The sequence below is a fragment of the Anarrhichthys ocellatus genome, unplaced genomic scaffold (genome assembly GCF_004355925.1).
Source record: "Anarrhichthys ocellatus isolate YVR2014 unplaced genomic scaffold, GSC_Weel_1.0 scaffold5, whole genome shotgun sequence".
Taxonomy (NCBI): Eukaryota; Metazoa; Chordata; class Actinopteri; order Perciformes; family Anarhichadidae; genus Anarrhichthys; species Anarrhichthys ocellatus.
Window position 1 is genome coordinate 12,634,996 of NW_022280035.1, and position 13,231 is coordinate 12,648,226.

The 13,231-nt window shown below is 46.0% G+C and overlaps 1 protein-coding gene across 1 annotated transcript in view; it reads left to right on the forward strand.

Annotated features, from left to right (window-relative positions):
• Positions 1-8,771, forward strand: part of LOC116382232 (arginine-glutamic acid dipeptide repeats protein-like) — a 28,930-nt gene extending 20,159 nt beyond the window's left edge. The window contains exon 3 of the mRNA XM_031845113.1: positions 5,237-8,771. Coding sequence (XP_031700973.1) covers positions 5,237-5,373 — 137 coding nt within the window. The 3' untranslated portion in view covers positions 5,374-8,771. The remainder of the gene's footprint in view (positions 1-5,236) is intronic.
• The last annotated feature ends 4,460 nt before the right edge of the window (positions 8,772-13,231 follow it).

The window sequence follows — 13,231 nt, forward strand, 5'->3', positions numbered from 1 at the left end:
GTGCACACAAAGTAAGCTGTGCAGCAGGAGTGTGTCTGGCACACACATGTAGAGCTGGATAACCAGCCCCCTCTTCAAACTCTGGACCAACTGTTGGCAGTCACACAACACAATTTCTTATACATTTTAAACTTAATACTTATATTTGATAAAAAGTGAATTTTGAACAAGTGTAAAATATGATTTCAAGTGAATGGGCTGAGCTGACAAACCGACAGTTGCTCTAATACACCAACCCTTCGGACAAAGTCTTGAAAGTTTGGAACATGTTTAATTTGAAACGCTTTTTTACGCTTGAACTTGAATATAATTCTTCAAAAATGCTTCATTTTCAACATAATCTGGTGTTTCATCTACACAACCACGCATGTAAACCAAAAAACATTTTAGTATTTGACATGAATATTTGTTTGTTACACACTGGACTCAGAGCGGACCCCCTTCACCCGACAGGAGAAAGTAAAAGAACTGAACGAGTTGCCACGAGCAATAAAGTTTTATTGAACAAGTGTTGCAACTGTCGCTGATTTGCATCGCCGCCGGTATAAATAGTTTTGATGCAAAGTATTTGCAGGCGAGCATTTCACATTTTCACGTATTGTTTTTTTCCTCACGCTGCTGGTTGGTAAAGGCCTTTTACTCTGGAGATATGCAAGCGTTGAATAATCATAATCAAAACATCAAAGTTAATGTGAACAGCTGATAAAATAGACAGTGTCAATCCTCATTGATTGATGTGGGTATAATTGAATTCTGGGAACTTTATTTTTCACAATTGCATTATTTGTTACAATTTAGATGTGAGGATAAAGGCTTCGAGAGTCTTGACATTTTTGGATTCGGTACCTTTAAAGTGCTTGGATTTGACTCTTAAAAGGCTGTACGAACCTTCCTTCATTCAGCGCCTTTAGAAGTGATTTGTAATGTAAGGTACCTCCCACAGAATTCCATCATGGGTACACATTTGAACTGCCAATCATTTTTTTACTTAAAGTGAATTGCCCTTCATAGGAACGCAACATTCAACAGAGGTCTGTTGTTCAGTACGGGTCCTCTTGAGAAGCCTGTCTAATGTGGTGCAGTTATGGGTCAGATGGGTCACTCTGCACCGCGGTCTGGAGCTGGATTAGCATCGTGCATCCCCTGCTCCACAAAGACTAGCTGCAGATCAGTTTGGCTAACATGAGGGACAAGCCCTTGGAGTCGTCTCGCATTGAAACACAGCAGTGTAAATCTGTAGCCTGTCGCTAACTGAACAGGTCTATTTAAAAAAAAAAAAAAAAAAAAAAGCCCTCTCTGCTCACCCATCTCTCCCCACGCTAGAGACTCTGGGAAAAGGGTTTTTTAGTGAAATCCAACCACCTGCCTACTGCTAAATGAGAAAGCGTGGGCTAGCCGTGAGGGAGAGGAGAGGAGGAAAGGAGGGGGGGGGGGGGGGAGTGTTGTCAAAGAGCCTCTGTTCTCCCCTAGGAGCCCAGTCAGCTGTAGGCCTGCCCTATTGTAGAAAGCCCGATGGTATCGCTTGCCAGGTATTGCCCACTGCCTTTCCAGTGAGAGGAAGGGAGCGTTATTGGGCTCGTGGATGACGATAGAGGAAGGAAGGGAAGTTGGGGAAGAATCAAAGTGTCCGTGTGCCTGCAGGCCTTGACCCAGCAGGAAGTGGCCCAAGGCTGACTTGGTCATCAGCTGGTCCTCCTTGCAGAGAGCGGTCTGTGCTGGATCAGTAATGACACCAGTTCCCCCTCTTTCTCCTGAGCTCTCTGTCTCTCTTGGCCCTCTAGTTCCCTCACACCCCTGTGGTTCCATTATTGCATTCCTTGTGCTATTTAATTTTAGGATCAGTACACTCTGGGGGGGGGGGGGGAGCTTTGCTAAAGCTGTGCACTACTCTGCTGTGTGTGTGTGTGTGTGTGTGTGTGTGTGTGTGTGTGTGTGTGTACGTTTGCGCATGTGTGCTCGTTCCCTGTATGAGCCCAGCACCCCTTTTAACAATGCAGGTGCGTCCTGCCTCATGGCTAACACTTACCACCTGCTAGCACGGCTTAGACAAATGCTCTTCTTGATTTAATAAGCCTGTTTGTGTCCCAAAATGTGCTCATAGTCTTACTGTGTTTAGCTGATCTCATTCCACAGCCCCCCCCCACCCCCACCCAATCACTGTTTACAAAACATTGGCATATATGACTGTGTTAAGACTTTTCCATTGTTGGCGGCTCGTAAAAGAAAGCCAAGCTGTTTTTTATCTAAGGACTCCCCCCCCCACCCCCCCTCTGCTGAAATGCTGCAGCAAATGAAATAGCATCTTATTTGCTTGATACAGAGAGAGAGGGAAGGACACGGCTCTTTTGCTGAGGCTAGGTGTGTTTTAGATTAGACATGCTTGGAAGCCATTAGAGAATGGCTGGCTGAACAATGAGCTACAGCTGAGTAAATTGCTGTGCGTGTGTATATATGTGAGTGTGTGTGTGTGTGTGTGTGTGTGTGTGTGTGTGTGTGTGTGTGTGTGTGTGTGTGTGTCTCTGTCTCACGAGGTTGTAACAATGAATATTATGTCGCTTAAACTCGGCAGTGACGATGTAATTGAAGAAACGGTTTCAGCGCAGTGCTCTGTGCTCAGTATCTTCACGATGACGTCCCCTGTGTGTCAAAAGCATTGAACTTTCCCTCGCTCTCTGTCTTTGTGGGTGGCGCGGCAGATTGTAGGGTGGAGGCGAGTAGAAGAAGTTAAACTTAACAGCTGCAAAGGGAGCGAGAGCGCTCTACTACAAAGGCCCTGCTGTGGCTCTCCCTCCTACGGCGAAGGCCACATCCATCCAACGAGCACACACTTCAACCCTAAGAGAAGGGCCCATCCCCCCCACACAGACCCCTCCACAGCTAAACCTCTCGTCCCTCCCCTTTCCACTTCCCCACTTGAGCGAGGAGACCCACTTCCAAATGCACAAAATGGCAGGAATATTTAACAAGCCCGGCAGACCCCGGAGGAACCACGTGCCCCTCCCCCCCCACCACCACCACCCAACCTCCCTGAGCGCCGCTGCCTCCTTTTTGGTTCAAGCGGGAAGAGTCCGAAGCATTAACCGGGTTTTAACTCTCGCGTTTATTGGGAAATCGTATTATAGCCGCTCTCAAAGAAATGCCCTTGAGGTAGTCAACTTTTAGTGCCCAGGATGAATTCAAAATGTGCTTTTGACGTTCGGAGAATAGACTCGCTCGCTGTCTGCGAATGATTAAACTAGATCCCTGTCTCTCTCTCTCTTTTTTTTTTTTCCCCTCCCGCCGCCTATCTTTTTCACTCCTGCTGTCTGTTCTTTACGCCTGTTGATGTGCTCTGGGGTGCAGACACGGAGATCTGGCCCCTCTAAATGAATGTGCCGACGAGGTGAAGGGACACTAAACCCTAATTCCCCCGATTTGACTCCTCTGAAACATGTCATCTCATTCAGATTAGTCTCTTTTGTTCTCGGCCCTCCCTCCCCCCACTCGCTCCCCTCCTCCTCCTCCCGCGTCTCTGTCTCTCTCTCAACACACACACTGTGTTGCTCACAGATCACACAATAGCACTGATGGATATTTTCATTCATGTTATCTTGTAAATGACTTCCAAGGATGGTGTAGAGGAGGGAGGAAAAGGAGGGAGCGGGGAGAAGAGAGAAGAGGGCAGTAGTGAGAGATATAATGCGTCACTCAGAGCCAGCGAGGGCGATAACCCCCCCCTCTCTTAGAACAGCTCATTCAGCCCACAGCAGATAACAAGCCCACCCTGGGGTTACACACACACATGCACAGAGCCTCTTAAAAAAACAAAGCCCATGATGTCACAGTCGCACTCGTACACACCAGCCCCTCTACAAATGGTGTCTTGGGTGTCGGAGCCATTTAATATCTTTGCCACCCCTCTTTTGCTCTGTAAGCGGTAAGATAAACCACAGCCAGATCGATAACTCTGTTGACACAAACAAATAAATAACAGACGACGGTGCCATCAGTCACTGGAGAGAAAAAAGCTAGCCGCTCATCTTTTGTTTGGGAAAGTGTGGCGTAGTCCTTCTGCTCAGCGTTAGTTTTTGATGAAATGATCGCCAGCAGTGCGCTTTGTTAGTGCACGTCTTACCTTTTTTTGACTCGGAGCTTACATGCTGTCTTCATTGCCCGCGTGTTGGTGCGAGCGTGAGCGCTACGCTCCGTTGCACCAAATGGCAGGCAAAGCCAGCCTCGGGAGCAGTCAACATAGCTTGTTGCATTGCTTCCATTTGAACAGAAGGTCAATCTTTACGTGTGTGGTGTGTTTTTCCAATCAATTAAGTGTCTGTGGCTTTTGATTGCTTTGCCCCGTTGAGCAAGCAGGAGCTGTCTTTTACTGGTTGTTATTTAAACCAAAATAAATACATATATTTTTCCTCCGTTTGATCACACTCCTGTTTTTTTTTTTTTTTGTGTTGCAGCTAAAAGCAAAAGCGCAAGGTGAATGGGAGACTATTATGCTAATTTGCCTTTTGTGGATTCAAATCTCTTTTTTTCCCTCTAATAATTCTAACCCTTGGCTGTTTTTCTGGAAGGTACTGTGCCAGGCTTAGCCGTAACCATTTGCCGTGTCCCCCGCCTCCTCCTCCCTTTCTTCCCCACAGAAGTGGCTGTGTGTTTTTGTCCTCTGCAGCGTGAATGTTTTTGTTAAGGAGATGAGGGTTCGCGACCCGGCCATACCACCAGTCGCATTCAATTTAACAGCACAACCGGGCCAGGGCCACCTCCTCACACACACACAATGTGAGGGGGCTGCGTTTAACACTCGAGGGTTATGTCATTTGGCAACATTTTTAAAACATGAGAGGACAGAAGGTGAATTTTTTTGGGTGGGATTTCACCGCTATGCTAACACAAAGCTAACTTGGCATATATCAGTGCAGTGACAGAAGTTGTCATTTACAGTGCTGACTCGTGGAATGAGGTTAAAGTCAGTATTACTCACTGGTGTATAAATGGAGTGGAACAATAACATAATTCCCCTTGGGCGTAATGTTTGCTTTGGAAAGGCAACCGTGTAGCGCTCCAAAAGTCCTTAATCCTATTACTCGCATTCCAATTGAATTTGACTCGAGGAGAAAAATGTCTTTTCAGCAGAGGTAACAGCACCCAAAATAATATATTACCGAGTCTGTCTGCATAGAACATGAACGCTTTGGGGAGATCTTCTGTCAAGCTCACTTTTCTTTTGTTTCTTTTCTCTCACTTGCAGATTGTGTGTACATTGAAAGTCGGCGGCCCAACACTCCCTACTTCATTTGTAGCATTCAGGATTTCAAGCTGGTGAGTACATTTTCACTTCCTGTCTGTGCTGTTTTAGCCCCTCGTGTCCTCACACTGAGGGCCTGAGGGTCACCGCTGATTCGCCCACCCACCCCGTGTGGCAGGGCGTACAGGTGGAGGGTTGCACATTTGTGGTGCACTGTGGTAGTCTGATGAGGACGGACTACAAATCATAGTGAAATAAAATCAGTTTGTTTCAGGAAGTTTGTTTTTAAAGTGTGATGTGGAAAAGAGAATCCGGCTTGAATATTAACCACCTTTGTGATCCACTGGCAGTTAATGCTTGTGATGGAAATAAAGATGTTTGTCGATGCACTTAATTGATTTAATGAAGGAGACCATCACCAGTTTTGAATTGATTTTTTTTTTTACAGCCTAATATGGCCAAATTGCCCATTTTGCTGAATAAAGAAAGAAATGAGTTTTTAATTTGCCACAGTCAGTTTAGTGAAGTGGCGCTTGTTTTCTCCGCAATAGGACACCTAAAATGTATCGCGCACACACACAGACAAATTGATATTCACACACTGCATTCTCTATGTCTGCTAAAGTGGGGGAGGGAATTATATTGAGTTCACCGTTCAACCGACAGATCTGTCTTTATTCATGTTGAGGAGAAAGAAATGCAGTTAGATCATTTTCTACACCGTCGTCCTCGAATGACACACTGCACAGCTTACAGCTACCTGCAAGCCATTCCAATTACCTTCTTTTTAAATCAATATATGATCTTGAAGTGCTGTATTAGAGGTCATTGCTAACAAACAAGTGTTTCTTTAGACTCCGGAAATTTGTCGGTCACAAAGTTCCCCAAATGCGAACCTACCGCCTGAAGTCGCTTGTTTTTAATTGGTCCTTTGTCCGGTTTTCATCTGCCACATACGGAGCGCGGAACACGTTTTGGCCGCATCTTTGCAGTGATGTGCATTTAATGTAGCAAAGGCTGCTGGAATATGTAAGTGATGGGTCTGTGTTGCCAAATGAAGCGGCACCTGACCCTGCCGGAGCGAGCATCGCCCGTCTCTTAACAGATCGGTTGTCTGAGCAGAGTGCAGAAGGCTCGGTGAGGGGCGGCCGGGCCCCAGTGGGCCAAAGTAATGGCTGCCAACAGCTAGGGTGATGATGTGAGGTCAGCTCAGAGGCCACCCACAACACTTCTGGAGAAGGTGGACTAGTGTGTGTATGTATATATGTGCGTGTGTGTGTGTGTGTTGGCACTTAAGTTTCATGTGTGAATACTTTTGTGCGTGAAGGGCAGTTGTTGTGTGAAGAAGGGTTTTTTTAAAGTGAGCTGGAGGCCTCGCAGAGGGGAGGAGAGCCAGACCCCACAGCAGCAGGGATGTAATCAGATTGCTGCTATAGAGAGTGCTGAGGACGGCAGGAACCCCTTCGTCATGCACGCGCACACACACACACACACACACACACACACACACACACACCTGCACCTTGATTAAGAGTGCCAGAAGAGGTCTGGGGCAGAGATTGTCCAGGGAGGGGGAGAGAATAGTGGCTCCATTAGCTGACCCCTCTCTCTCTCTCTTCACTCTTTCGCTCTCTCTGTGTCTCCCGCTCTCTCTCACTCCCCCCTTCCCCCCCATCCATCTGTAATTAATGAAGAGCCATCTGCATGCCTGTATGTGTTTGAGCAGACTGTACCCTTGTCCTCCTATGTTAGAACAACAAGCCCTGCTGGCTCTCTAAAGAAGTACAGCATTTTTCAACAAGCTCACTTTGTCGCTGAACTACAAATCACAAAAGATTGGCGCTGTGTTAGCGATGGTCTCTATTCACTAGACCAGCACTAAATCCTCTTTGAGGATGATAGCTGATTCAGGCTACAATTGCACACGTTGGTGTAAAGTACCATCTACCCTGCTCTCAATACTAGGGCACAGACTTTTCTGCTCTTTAGTCGGACATGATTGTCAGCATAATCTCATTTCCTTCTCTTGCCACAATATATCGAAAAGGAGAAACGACAAGCGACTCGAGGTCCATGGAAGTGCGCCACGCATCAGACGTCAACTTGTTCTCTTTATTTCCTATCCTGTCATCCCTGCTTGCCTCTGTCTCCGACCCCCACTCTTCCCTGCCGTAAGAATTATCGATCCTCCCCCTCTCTCTCTCTGTGTGGGGGAGCAGGGCTCTGGAGGCGCAGCAGAGGGGGAGGAAATTACATTGGTCCCGAACCAAACAACCTCATCAATATTGCCCGTCTCGCACCCTTCTTCTTTTTTCCTCTCTCTGTCTCTCTCTCTCTCTGTGTCTCCTCCCTCAGTTTTTAGGTTGTATCAGTCTCACTCGTGTACTTTATCTAATGACCTGTGAATCCAATTAGCGGTGTATAGAAATCCTGAATGCAGCTATCAATCTTTCCTGCCTCTCCGTGTCTCTATATCTTTTTGTCCTCTCACTGTGATTCTGTGAGCGGACATGCTGCATGTATGTATGTGTGTTTTTCTTTAATGCTTCTGTACACACGGCGCAGTCATTCATTAATAAGACATGCAAAAAAGAAATTCCATTCTGCAGCATTATTGGGGTCGTTTTGAACATTTAGTTTCCCCAGTTTGTTTACTCAACAATGCTGCCCACTGTGACCTCTGTGACATATTGATCCAGTCATGTGGATTTCAGCCTCCGCCCTTCCCCCTAAAATGTCTGCCTAGAAACAGAGGTGGCCAGTAGGAGGCCATTTTAACTGTTAACGGTATTAAACAAAATCAGGGGTGGAAGCAAAACATCGGAATGCAGCCAGTTAATTATCTTTCATGCCCATGTTTAAATATTAACATGTAACAACAATAATTACAATTATTTACAAAACCTACAAGACGAGATCCGTATTTGAAGCATTAAAACGGTGGCACTACAAGTGAAATACTGCTTATGACAGAACCATTCAACGTTAACGGTAAATTTAAGTGAATAAGGGACTAGAATTGCAGCTATTGCTCCAAATGCACACAGTACTAGTCAGCAAAATGTGTCTTTTCTTCCTTCTGATCCAATCAATTAGGTCAATTACGGGCCAACAATCCTCTGGTGTGTTTTCCCACAAGGGCTAGTTTCAGTTTACACCCGGTGCCATGACCTTGTAATTTGTTTACAATCTATATTTGATGAGAGTAATGCAGTCAGTCTGCTGACCGCTCCGTCTGTGTGTGTGTGTGTGTGTGTGTGTGTGTGTGTGTGTGTGTGTTTATGTTTACATGCAACTTATGTGATGAACATGCATATATATCTGCATCATCACTCCACACACACTCTACGTGTTGTTTTGAGAGGAGAACCAATAAGGGACTGAGCTGTGGACAATCTGCAGCCATTGAGCCCGGCCTCCCCGATCCATCCTGCTGTTCTTACCTAGATTGTCTCCTCCGTCTTCATTTCTCTCACTCCCGTCTGTCTGCTTCTACACTTCATCCCCCCCTCATCCCCACTCCTCTTTATCAGCTGTCACTCACCCCCTCCCCCCCTCCCTCCCTCCCTCGCTCCTCCCATCCCTTCACCCACCTCCCCCTCCCTCCCCCCCCCCCCCCCCCCCCCCCCCCTCCCCTCTGCTTGTATCTAACCTCATTTGCTGTTATTGGCCAAGTCAGCTGTGTTCCGTCCTCCCTCCCTCCCTTCCCCACATCCCTCTCCCTTACTCCCTCTGCTTTTTCCCAGAGTCCCCATCTCTCTCCCTCTTTCGCTAATGGAGTGATTGCAGCGTTTCTCCCTCTGGGAACGCAGGATTGAGGAGCCCAGTACGCCAACATACCCACCCACACACACCCAGTCTCTCTGCCACACACACACACACACACACACACATCTCTGGATCTCCCTGCTTATGGACATTTAATTAGATGCCATGTACAATGCAATTATCGTGCCAGGAGTCCAGCTCATATGTTGCAGGCCTGATCAGCTTAAAAGGATGAGGGATTTTCTTTGTCATATAATCAGTATACTGTGTGTGTGTGCTTGTGCTTGTGTGCTGTATTCAGTGATTATCATGTTGTGTCCCTCATATTGGCATCAGTTTAAAATCACAGTGTAAGGTCATAAACATCTCCAGGTTTAGTGCTCTGTTTGCACTCTGAGATGTGTGCACTTGAAAACACGCTCTGATGGAGTGTGTTTGTTTGGGCTTCCAGCACTCTCTATAACCTTTACTCATATTAACTCTCTTAACTGGGAACTTTCAAATTTAAGCAAAAATAATAAATAATCTTACAAAAAAAGTGTCAGCTGCAATTATTTGTTAAGAAATGAAGTTCGGCTGCAATTGAGATTTGTTACATGCATCCCAGATGCTCATCCAGCCGCGTACACTGAGCTGCATTTAGGAACTATTTGACACAATCTCCTTCTGACGGGTGGACTTCTCTGGTGTTGTTGTGAAAAGATGTCACTTCGTTTGTGTTTTAAAATTTGTTGAACCGCTTAATGGGGAAATCCAAAACACTTAATTAGCAGATAGTTTGGAAATTAAATGATTAAAACCAGTTTTCTACATTTTTACTTTGCACTGCAACGTGGCACAATTATTTTTAGGACTATACTATTATTTGCAGTTATGTTTTAATGATGCTTAATTCATCTATTTGTATTTATTTAAATACAATCCAGACTTAAAACAACGGTGCAAGATTAAAATCTCCTACAGTTCATGTTATATTATAAACATACATGTTTAACTTGATGTGATCACCTTCAAATATCACAATAATAAGATCTAATAAAAAGTAATTTATTACTTATGAACATGTAGTTCTCAATGTGTAACCAGATCATGTTCACTGTCCATGTGTAGTTACATGTGTATTATAATGCGTGCTTGTGTTGGATGGATTTAACAGCATAGATTTCCCTGTAGTCATGTAAACACACACACGCACACACACACACACCAAATGTTAATTGTATCCCAGACAACTGCATCTTGATGCCTTTAGCTGGTGCTTATCACACGACCCTTTTAAAATGCCTCTTATTGAAAGCCCATAATTAAAAATGTTTGATAAAGATGCAAATATATGTGCATAAATATGGCTGCTCAACATGAGCAGTTATTAGGTTTTCTGTGGACCCTGAGTACAGTCCTAATGGAATCCAAAGTGCTGAGAATTAGCTTAACAATGAGATCCACTAGCTAATTAGCTTGCGGCTAGCTTGTCTGCGCTCATTCAGAATCCATGCAAAACATGTCACTTGATGTACAATGTGGCATTGGTAAGTGGAGGTCCCTGGCATCCTTCTGATCCTCCCTCAGATTTCTGTAAAGCTGCAGTCACAATGTGCGCGGTGATGCATGCCGCGGGGAGTCAATGAAAGGAGGAACGTCAGCTTGTAACGCACAACCGCTGCGTTTCTTCCACCAAAACGTCTGATTGGCGCCGAGCCGTCGAGATGATTGCAGAAGGTTGACTAGACGGGCATCACTTGTCGCTCGTCACTGCCTAGAAGGCTGAGTTCCCTCTTTTTATCTCCCCCGTTTCTCCCTTCACGGCCACCCACCCCCCACCCCCCCATTGAACATTTTGAAATGCAATTATGGATCAGTGAGCACCGCCATCAGTCGCACTTCTTGTTAATATTTATCGAGTAGAGCAGCAGCCGCTGCCATCTCTTGAGAGAGGGGCGCTACCCTCATTAGGGGCAATTTTGTGTGTGTGTGTGTGTGTGTGTGCGTGTGTGTGTGTGTGTGTGTGTGTGTGTGTGTGTGTGTGTGAGAGAGAGAGAGAGAGAGAGAGTGAGATCCTCAGCTCTTCCTTTCATTCCACGGTCCACTCAGCTGCTTTAAGCGACGTGGTACATTTCACAGACGTGAAGATGTGGAGGTGCAGCCCTTTCACTATTGTGTGTGTGTGTGGGGCTGTCTTAAGTGTCTGCTTTCTGTGAGGAGGCAGCTCTGACAAGGGCATCTATGGACATGGCCGGCCAGCCGAGCCTGCTGCAAGCTGTTTGATTGAAGCATTCTGCCTGTAATGTTCCCCATTGAGTAGCCGCCTAAAAGCAATAGAACCGCAGCATAACGGCTGCTAAACCCTGAACGGCTGTTCTTTGTCACTCACCTACAAAAGGGAAAACAGACCAGAAAATTGCTGCTGATTTCTATAACTGTGGTTCGGCTGCAGCAGGTTAACATGAGAAGCGGAGTATTTTTATTCAATGTGAACAAATCAAATCATGTTCAGATTACCTCCCATTTATTTGACAAATAGCCCCCCCCGCTCGCTCTCCTCCCCTCACAGTTGGTTGTGAGCAGACACTGAGCAAAAGATTGCTTTTTTTACTGCTGCTCTGGCAGTATCAGGTGACTTTCCCCATTATGACCGTGTTGATTAATGCTCCTCGATGAGGAGGTATGCACCCCCCCTCCTTTAGAGCCACGGCACACTTTAAATTTCATTGAGGTAGAGCTATAAATGCCATTCTTTGTGGTAACATTAGGTCTCTTAGCTGAGGTGCCGTGGGTCACTAGGTGCAGCAGCTGCTGTTTCTGTGCGAGTGTGTTTCTTAAGCGGACACAATCTGCGAGGCTGACAAGCGCGAGTCCTCCTCTGGTGTCGGTTTGCGAGCGCTGTGCTTTTCTCAAATCGGATGGATACAGGCACGCGTCTCTCAAACGGCTACACAGCTCTGTCTCTCTTTGGGGAGGCAGGTATGATTGATTGTCCACAAGAGCGCAGTGAGGAATAAATACAGCAATACAAATGCCAAGGTTGAGATAAGAACATAGTGCAGGGAGGCTGTATTCAGCTCTGCTTGTGGGTATAAAACCAAATCTCCCCTCCCCCCTGGCTCCTCGCCTCTGTTCTCCCCCGTATCCCCCTCTTTTCATCTTTTTGGACAGATAACACTTTTTTCTCTCACCCTCACTGCCCTCCCTGTGCATTAGCTAAATGCTGCTATGGAAACTATGCGCTCAGCCAATGGGATGCTCTCTTTCTCTCTGATAGAAGATGGGAGGGGAGGGAGGTAGAGACGGACTGAAATCAAAATGGGGTTCTGTGTGTGTTTTTTATGAGTGCTGATTACCTTCCCAGACGTAGAGGGTGCAGCCTGTGGATAGTGGGGGTTGGGAGGGCTGAAGGGCCGGGTTAGCTAGCAGCTGTAGCATTTTCATAAGACTCTTTAAAAGCTCAATCAATAGCCACCTCTTTGACCCACTACTGCTAAATTATTCAGCAGAGAAGCCTTTTGCCCACTCTTCCCCCCCCTTTGGACTTTCATTAGTCGAGTTTACTTTCACCAGCTTAGATGCATCTCTCTCACACACACACACACACACACACACACGGATGCATGCAGATTTGTCAAGTCATTTTTCAGTGACGGATGACATTTGGGCCTTGCATATATATCCAAGTGCTAATTTCACCCCTCGTCGCTGAGTTGTTGAAATACTCAGCGGCTCCTCGGACACTTTTCTTTTTTTATTCTGGCACATCACAAGTGAAAATGTCTCCTCTGATGTTTTCACTAACATCTGAAGCGAATTCACGGCGCTCTGGCGTAGAGCACTGCATTTTTATCTTTAAAGCAGGAGAACAAACAGGCAGAGACATCTTCATGGGCTCCGGCGTTGATGAGAAAGTGGTAAAACAAAGACGCCAAGAAAAGCAGGTATATTTGAAGCTCTAAAGAACCTCAGGACTCCCAACCTGGTTGTTGTATATGAAAATAATGACAGGGGCTTTTAAATGACCTGACCAGGTCTGCCTTTGAAATGGAAACAGGCGACTCCTCCATAGGGGGTTGCACACTAAATTAGAGGTTGAAAGGTCCTTTGAAGTATGCAAATGCTCATAGTGTCTAACAATCACTGGGGCTCGATGGTTTCCACGGTAGATACCAGAGAACTGCACATGAGGCCCTTCAGCTGTGTGTGTGTGTGTGTGTGTGTGTGTGTGTGTGTGTGTGTGTGTGT